Consider the following 9,644-nt stretch of genomic DNA (forward strand, 5'->3'; position numbering starts at 1 on the left):
AGAACAGCTTCTTATTTCAGCATTATTTCAACATCTATTATAATATTAAATCAGTGACACTATTTCGTATAACTGACATCTCCGGTTTTATTTTTCCACTCATCTCCAGCTGTATCAACACCTCCCACATAAAAATCTACAGCAACAGCAAAGACTCTAGGGGACTTCATGGAGTCTCTTAGCAGGTCTCCCTTTTTGAGGGTAATAAACTCTGATGAGTTAGATTTTTTTTCTTCATCTTTAATATTTTATTACATTTCTCTAATTGCTATTTTTCTAGTTACATGCCAAATTGATTTGTAAGGCCATTAGTTTCTGATTAGGTAGAGATAGCCTATTATGATTTTGTTGATGTAGAATAAACATTTTGTAAATAAAATTAAGCTGAAAGGAATCATACTGAATTGTGGAATTTCCATCTTTTAGGATGTGCTGAACTATGGTTATTGTGATTTTACCCACTTTGAAAAATTCTTGAATGTCAGGTACTTAAATTTTACTTTCACTTTTGGGAACATGCCACCTTTGCTCCAATATTATTTTGCTAAAGTCAATAAACCAGAAAAGCAGCAATAAACCATCACTATTATTAATCATCTTTGGACTTTCATCCAAGGATCTTCCCCTTTAACCAAAAGTATTTCCCCTTGGTTGATTAAACTTCTGCTCTATCAAGCAGTAAAGACATTACTGTTACAAAACTGTTCCAAATAAGGATGCTTGCCTTTTCTATACCTCTATGAAGTGCAAAACCCAAAAATGTATTACATTATAAATCATGCTTGCAGACAATCAAAGCCAGCAAACACAATATATCACTTGCTTTTATGCCATTTAATTTGTCCACTCTTTTTCCTGTACCAAACACACAACAGCTCTTTCTCTAAAATATAACCTGAAAACTTGGAGGGAGTGGGGGACAGGAAAGCAGCTTCTCAGCTGATTTCTACCAGCAAAACTCTGCAATGGAAAGAGGACATGTGATAATTCACAGTGAAATTATATGTTTGCACCTCCTGCTCTGCCTGTCTGCAGTATAGAGACCAGTGAAGTACACAAGTTTTACAACTTCTAAATCTTCAGAAAACCAGGCCTTACCTTTTCTTTAATCAAAACATATTGGGCAGCAAGAGGTAGGTGAGGAATACAGTTTGCATCCTCCTGCTACTACACATGTGCTCACAGAACATAAGAATCTAGTGAGTCTGTGACTCTAATGTAATTTACTGGTTTTGATGTTTCCCGTATGCAAAATGTTTTTAACTTGGTAAATTCACTCTGCCTCTGCAATCTGACACCAAGCCTTTGGGTCCATAGTTTCTCTTCACTTTACTGAACTAAACAAGCTAAAGACAGACAGTGCCCTGGTAAGAGCTGGGATGCTGGCAGGCAGCACCATGGGCAGCGCCAGGGCTTTGGCCAGGGTGGTGGGGCTTCTAGGAGCAGTCAGAGCCCCAGCTTTTGCTAGGACCCAGGCAGCCTCAGCAGCACTATAGTCAGAAGCTGTCACCACAGCCAGAGATCAAGCAGTAGCCACAATGAGGTGGGGTTTCCCATACAGCAAAGGCAGGCAAAGTCCAGACTGCAGGCAGGATCTGGCCAGCAGCAGACTCTAGTTCCCAGCAGCCCCTGCCTGCGTGGCTGGGGCTGATTTCCATGGAGACCCCAGCAGCAGGCACACTGTGACATCGCAGGGCCAGGGTTTCCAAGAAGACTGACCCGAGTAGCACTGGCAGGCAGCAGCAGCACCAGCCTCTTCCTGGTGAGGGGGCTGAAGGGGAATGTACTGCACTAGTCAGTATGCAGGGAGGGCAGTGGTGCTGCTGGGAGGGATGACTACAGGGAATTTTGGGGTGGCTATAGTCCCTGCTGGCACGGTGGGGAGCTGCTCCGGAGCCAGGCTGGGATCTTGTGGCGGTGATAGTGTGGTCCGCAGCCAGGGCAGAGCCGTGATCTGCAGCCTGCATGCCTCGGCTCCAGGGTAGAGTTTTGAAGGGGTGCTCCGATTCTAGAGAAGTTGAGAACCATTGCCCTAGAGCTTGAATATGGTGAGAAATTCAGGGATTTCACTGTAAGAAATCCCATTTCTGTGTAGTGAACATCAGGGTTGCTCTTCCCTTGGCATTCAGAAAGACAGGCCCACCTTCCTAGATCTGTCACTGATGATGTTTTGACTAGTACAGAAAGGGGAAAATGCCCCAAACATGCCATCCAGACAATCGTTCTTTTCCTTTGGTAGAATAAGAATTTAAGGGCTACGAGCAACAGTAGCCTAGCTGCCTTCCTGTGCAGCTCCAAACAAGTTATCTCACAAAAAGAGGACTTCTGGGCCTTCATCTTGCTCACCTTGAGCTTTTCCACCAGAACTGTGGGGGGTGGGGAAAGGGAATATAAAGAGCTCTTGGCAGACAGATCAATCTAGGTAATAAGGCCCTGGAATACTGGTTCTTTGGTGGAAAGGGACTGAACAGGAAAATACATAGTCATTGGTGCCTCAAAATATTTAAAGGATAGAATGCTAATAACAAAGTAGGGGCTTTAAACTACCTCATTCTTTGGTCTGTGGAGTGCAGACAACCCCTGAAGTTTGGGCACAAAACTGAACTGCAGCCAGTATTTGCAAGAAAAAAGGTATAGCCCAAACATCTCACGTTGATAAAGTGACCAGGATTCAAAAAGACAGTCTACTGTCCTCTCATTTGGAAATGCATGGTCATCTGTGAGCAGCAGAAAGAAAAACTCACCATACACAAAAACCATGTTTCTGTGTTTAAACTCTATTACAAATAGATTGCAGCAATTGGTTTCTAAATACTTGGATACTGATTCAACCTTTTCATGTTTTTAAGTCTGAAAGTATGAGACAGAATTCAAATTGTAATGGTATGTGCCTAAACTTGCTCTGCCTAACTTTTGAGTGCCTGCCTCAAGAGGGAAATTCAAAATAAGCCAGTTAGTTGTCTAGCATCTCCACCAGTCAGTGGAAAGATCTTGGAGATGCATGAGCTATTTAGGTTTAGGGATATATGTCTTTACACAGGATAGAGAGCATTTCATGCTCTAAAGAATGGCTTATAAAACACTTAGGAGGTGGCCAATGAGAAATTCTAAAGCCCAGGTTTACTTCTGAACTCCTGTTCTTCTCAAGCTGTCCATTCACCATTGCTGTTTACTTATGATACAAACCTAATCACATTTCTGAGGCAGTATACTGAGTTTCTGAGAAAAAGTGATTCATGCTGTCTGGGTGGTTAGAGTATTTTCCTTGGACCTGGGAAACCTCCAACACACCACGAGGAGCCCAGATATCCCATTTTCCAAGACAGTGCCTTAGCCATTAGGCTACAGAATAGCCTAAGAGAGGGCAATTTCCAGACCTCCTGTGGAAGCTGGGCAGAGAAGAATGCAAGAGTCATGGAGCCAGAAGGAGAACTGACTAAAAAGGAACCTGCCTCTGTAGCTAAAACATGCGAGCACCCATGGAGGCAGTGGAGTCCTGGAATTTGGTTTCTATAGGATAATTTCCACTTTCTACTAATGACTAGCTAATGAAAAATGCACAAATAATGTATATTGTTTAATTCTGGGAAGAACCAAGAACTCTCATCTGGCATGCCCTAGCTAGTAAGCTACAGGCGCAGGCTACCCTGCTTGTTCCCAATGCTGTTCAAGCATTTTATATTAAGACAATCATTGGATAAAAAAAAAACAGAAATAATTCTGCTGGTCCTAAACCCAGGACTTCCCTTGTTCCAGGGAGTGCTCTAATCACTAGGCTATAGAGGCCCAAGACCCTGGTGTTCCAGCCACAGTGAAACTCCACTGTTTCTTAAAAGCATGTATTGTTCCTCTTTGCCAATTACCCACTCACACACATTCCAATGGTTTTCAAAACCCCCAAAAGCCATTTCCCATCTAACATGTATTATGGCAATTATTTTTTTATTTGAGGAAAACTGCACTGACACAAAAGTTATCAGTGCTGATCATTCACAAAACAGAGGAACTATATAACAAGGCACTTCTTTCCATGGTTCTTGTGTATGTATGCTGCTCCAGCAAGAATCCCAGGCCCTACTGGCCTTAGAGAGAAGGGACTAGAGACCTTGTTTCCTGTAAGGCAGGGGTGTCAAATATATGGGCCAGCCTATGGAGCTGCTGCATCTGACCTGCTGGGTTACCAATAGGCCACCAGAAGTTGAGGGCCATGACTTGGGGAAGGGGAGAGGGAATAGCCTGCCATACAATCTGGGACCTTTGAGCTCAGGTAGACATGGTGATCAGTGGCAGGCGAGGGGCAAGCGAGAGCTGACACAGCCCTGGTCACCCTCTGGCTGCTTTACCCATTGCCACTGCTGAGGCCCCAGCTCCTCAGCTACTGGCCTGGGTGCCACAACATACCAGACCTGAAGCCAGAGCTGTCACTGCCATATGCTCTGCACTAGAACTAGAGATCTGCCCCAACAAAACATGTTGGTGACAACATCTCCAGTGCCGGCCTTTGCTCCCCACCCCACTCCTTGCAAGAGGCGCTGCGGCAGCATGGGGCATTAGGTGGTGGCACTCCATCTCAGCCCCCTCGTCCCCACCCCCCAAGTCATTCTTGATGGGCAATTGGCTAGTTTATATATATCTATATTATATATCTATACCTCCCATTCATCTCCTCATCATTAATGTCCACTGGCTTTCTTTTATGGGAATGTCTTATATAGGCAATTATCCATCCAATTACTTTATGTCAGGCTTGCCTGATCCAAATTACAGAAGTGATAGATGTCAAATCTGTTTCTTCAGAAGTCCTTTCCTATCAGGCAAAGCTTCTCCTACCTCCAGTAAGTCAATCATCCGTGTCATCTGAGAGTAGATTAGAACTCTGTGTCCTTGAGATTTCAGCCGTGTCAACAGAAGATCAAGAGCATAAAGCTTCCCACTGTCCGTGATAAGGCTCTCTTTGTCTGAGGAGGAAAGGAAAAGAAAAAGGCAACTTAAAAGCCTGAAACACCTGCATAAAACTAGCCGAGCTAAAAATACTTCTAAAACTTTGCAGCATATTCATACAGTAGCATCTCCTTAAAGTGATTGGAAGAGCTGCAACCTCCCTCCTCACTGACACTTCTAATGTTACTATTGACAGGAACTTGCTGGTCTGGGCTGGGACTGAAAGCAAGGATACTCACTCAGCAATAATTACAAAGCTCCATTTCTGCCATTCTAGGAAACAGGTTCACACAAGTAAGGAGCTGCCTTTATTTGGAGAAGCATGTTCCACTTAAGGCCTTATCTGAAGTATTATCGGGAGCACATTCACATGTTTTTTATGGTGCAAACCAGCATTTAAAGCAGTCTGTTTATTTTCATGCCTGACATTCAAATTCTGTCTTTTGGACATTCAGTACTGTAGTCTTTGAGGTTTGGTTATAGCCTTCATGTCACTAACCTATTTGCAAGACCAAATCCATCACTGACGCACAGACACAGAAACACATTTCCCTCATTTATATAAAATGAAATACAATTCACAACAACATCTAACTCTTCTAGTCTCTCTCTTGTTGGAGGGGGGGCGGTTAAGAATGCTTCCAGCTGGCAATCTTAAAGATGCATGAAATCTTATTTTTCATGACCTCTCCTTCAGTACTACTCATGCAATATTTTCCAGGAAGGAGAACTTCCTGTTTGTAGACTGTGTATATAATCTTTAATAAACAATGTACTGCCAGTGAAAAGGGGATAAGTGGCGATGAAGGATATGTTTCTTCAAAAAACTTAGCTGAAAGGGCACACAGGACTTTTTATTCTTTTGATGCCTGAATCGCAGCCTTAAAACCATAATGGAAAGCTGACAACTGCAGGGGGTTCATGTTGGGGTGGAGTGCAACCACTCTCCAAGTCCAGCTCCCTATTATGTAGTGATGTCATTTTATACTTTTGGATATACAAATTTAGCCTGAACTGATGGACTGACTTAATTATTTCTACAAGGAATTTAACTTAGTATTTCATAACATGATGAAAAATTAGCAATACACAAAATGATTGTAGCACAGATTAAATTTGTTAAAAACAGAACTGATAGATCTAAGAAAAGAAAAATTAATAATGAGGAATCTTCATCCACTGGGAACATTTTTGGTGAGATTCTGCAATGAACTGTTCTTAGTCTGAGTGCCAATATATTTATCAATAGTCTGGAAAAGAGTAAGATCACTGATGGTAACATTTGAATATGACACAAATTGCCGAACAGGTAAACAACAAGCAAAGGTTACTTAAACAAATCAATTAACATATGAAGATGTGTACTTTAATATAGATAAATGGAAGATTGTGTATTCAGTAACACAGGCTGCAGATCAAGCAAAGAGAAAGGAGACTGTACCCTGGAAAAGTAATATTTTGGAATAAGACATGGGTCATGGAGGATAGCCAACTGAGTACGCAGTTTCTCATGCAATCATGTGGCTAAGAGGGCTAACAAGAATGAATAAATAGAGGATTATCCAGTAGGAGCAGGGAGGTGGGATTTTCTTTGTACAGTGCATAAATGAGGATTTTGTTGAAATAACATGATTAGGTCTAGTGTCCACACTTTAAAGATGTTGCCGAAAAACTTAAAAAGATTTAGAAAAGAATTATAAGACTACTTTAAGGCCTGGAAAGCCTACCTTTAGTGAGGGAACTAAGACATTCAATCCATGTTGGTTATCCAAGAAGCAGTTAGAATCATAGAATCAAAGAAAACTAGGGTTGGAAGGGACCTCAGGAGGTCATCTAGTCCAACCCCCTGGTTCAAAGCAGGACCATCCCCAACTAGACCATCCCAGCCAAGCCTTTATCTACCCAGGTCTTAAAAACCTCCAAGGATGGAGAGTCCATAACCTCTCTGGGTAACCTGTTCTAGTGATTTACTACTCTCATAGTGATAAAGTTCTCCCCAATATCTAACTTAAACTTCCCTTGCTGCAACCTGAGACCATTGCTCCTTGTTCTGTCATCTATCACCACTGAGAACAGTTTAGCTCCATGCTCTTTCAAACCACTCTTTAAGTAGCTGAAGGCTGCTTTAAATCTCTTCTCAGTCTTCTCTTCTCTAGATTAAATAAGCCCAGTTCCCTCAGCCTCTCCTTACAAGTCATGTGCCCCAGCCCCTGAACCATTTTCACTGCCCTTTGCTGGACTTTTTCTCTTTTCTGTAGTGGGGGGCCCAAAACTGAACACAGTACTCCAGATGTGGCCTCACCAGTGCCAAATAAAGGGAAATAATCACTTTGATCTACTGGCAACACACCTACCAGTGAAGCCCAGTATGCTGTTAGGCTTCTTGGCAACAAAGGCATACTGTTGGCTCATATTCAGCTTGTTGTCCACTGTAACCCTAAGGTCATTTTGTGAAGAACGACTGCCTAACCAGTCAGTCCCAGCTTGTACCAATTCATGGGATTGTTCCATCCCAAGTGCAGGACTTTGTACATGTCCTTATTGAATCTCCTGAGATTTCTTGTGGTCCAATCCTCCAATTTGTCAGGGTCTCTCTGAATCCTGACCCTACCCTCCAGTGTATCTACTACTCCCCCCACCTTGATGTCATCTGCAGACTTGCTGAGGATGCACTCTATGTCATCTTCCAAGTCATCGATGAAGATACTGAACAAAACTGGCCCCAGGACCAAACCCTTGGGCACTCCACTTGATACCAACTGCCAACTAGACATCAAGCCATTGATTACCCTCTGAGCCCAATGATCCAGCCAGTTTTCTATTCACCTTACAGTCTATTCATGCAACCTGTACTGCCTTAGCTCACCTGCAAGAATGTTGTGGGAGTTAAAAAATAGTATGGTAATAGTCTCTAGGAACCTACACAGACAAAAAATTATTGATAGTAAAAAGTCTGTCATCTAGCAAAGGTATAAAATCCAGCGACTGAGACTAAACAAAATGTGTTTAGAAAAAAGGCAGATTTTTTTTAACAGTAAGGAAAATTAATCACTGGAAACCTTTATAGCACGTGGCATATTTTCTAGCACAAGTCTGTAAATCAAGACTGTAGATGTCTTTCTAAATGACATGCTCTAGCTCAACCAGAAGTTATGGGTTTGATACAGGAATTACTGGGTTAAATGTTAGGGCCTTTGTTATGCAAGACATCAAACCACATGAACAATTCTTTTTGGGCCTAATTTTATGAGTTGGTAACAATATGTACAATTATTAGCCATTATCTTTGTACTATAAAGTTAAGCCTGGGATGTTCTCTCTTCTGGTATAATCAGCCTCCTACCATATTAGGAATGGTGTCAGAGTTTGTCTTCATTTATCTTCTACTGATGCAGACAACTTCTCATGCCTTGGTCTGTCTTGTTTAGATTACTTTCATGATCTTTTCTTTTGGTTTTCCTGTATGCACAGTTTATCAATCAAAGCCTTTCTGCCATTTGTCCAGTGGGGAACTTCTGGGGGTGATCAGCTTGTGTTACCAACACTTAGCAACATGCCAACCAGCAATTCAGGGCTAGAATCCTTTTAGACCCATCTCTCGGGAATGCTCACCAGTAAGGACAGAACAAGACCCAAGTTCAGGGCTACAAGTGTTTTCTAGCTAACACGAGTAGAATTGGACTTCTACAACAGAGCCCAACCACAATTCCTTACATGCTATGAAGTAATTCAAGTAATTTCATTAAGTCTCATAAGAAAAACTGAATCCTAACTAAGGTCTGCTTTACATTTTGGTAACTGGAAACGTTATATGGATTATTATTAGTTCCTTATGTCTCTACGTCAGTAGCTTAAACAGCAACAAAATGCACACTGTGCATGAAGGAGGACCTCTTAGCATACGGCTTTGAACCCTTTCATATCAAGCAAGCAGGGGATCACAAAGAATGAACACCACAAAAACCACCTTACAATAAACCCTAGTTTGCTTGATTCCTGGCAAATAGAACAGACTAAGCTGTTGAGATCACAGCCAAAATTCCTAAATGAAACTGAGTAAAAATTAATGGCAGAATACTCTTGAAAGAAAGATGGTTCATTTTAATTTGGTCTTTTGCAGTGCCCTGTCCTAACAGCATTAGTTATTTAAAACTTAAAAAACCTTTGCCTGTTTAAAGGTTGCCATCTAGTGTTGACATTCATAGAAACATATCATAGAATCATAGAAGTAGGGTCGGAAGGGACCTTGTAGATCTTCAGGTCCAACCCCTGGCCTGGGCGGGAGAAAAGACTGGACTCATTTGGCAGTCATCAAGCCTCTTCTTAAAGATCCCCAGGGTAGGAGCCAGCACCACTTCCCTAGGAAGTTGGTTCCAGCTCCTAGCCGCCCTAACTGTGAAGTAGTTCTTGCGGATGTCTGATCTAAACCTACTCTCTAATAATTTGTGTCCATTGTTCCTTATCATGCCAGAGGGCGCTAGGGGAAACAGCGTCTCTCCTAAACCCTTCTGGTCCCTCCTAGTGAGTTTATGGACAGTCACCAGGTCCCCCCTCAGCCTTCTCTTGTGAAGGCTGAACAGGTTTAGGTCCCGCAGCCTTTCAATGTAGGGTCTGCCCTGTAGTCCCCGGATCATGCGGGTGGCCCTCCTCTGGACCCTTTCAATGTTGTCCACATCCCTCCTGAAATGAGGCGCACAGAACTG

The 9,644-nt window shown here is 42.4% G+C and overlaps 1 protein-coding gene across 2 annotated transcripts in view; it reads right to left on the reverse strand.

Annotated features, from left to right (window-relative positions):
• The window catches only part of INO80 (INO80 complex subunit), a 317,697-nt gene that overhangs the window by 47,900 nt on the left and 260,153 nt on the right, over positions 1 to 9,644 (reverse strand). For both annotated transcript variants that reach the window (XM_019519030.1, XM_019519031.1), the window contains exon 28: positions 4,831 to 4,958. In XM_019519030.1, the coding sequence (XP_019374575.1) occupies positions 4,831 to 4,958 (128 nt within the window). The remainder of the gene's footprint in view (positions 1 to 4,830; positions 4,959 to 9,644) is intronic.

Source organism: Gavialis gangeticus, unplaced genomic scaffold (assembly GCF_001723915.1).
Source record: "Gavialis gangeticus isolate Ggan-Ray unplaced genomic scaffold, GavGan_comp1, whole genome shotgun sequence".
Taxonomy (NCBI): domain Eukaryota; kingdom Metazoa; phylum Chordata; order Crocodylia; family Gavialidae; genus Gavialis; species Gavialis gangeticus.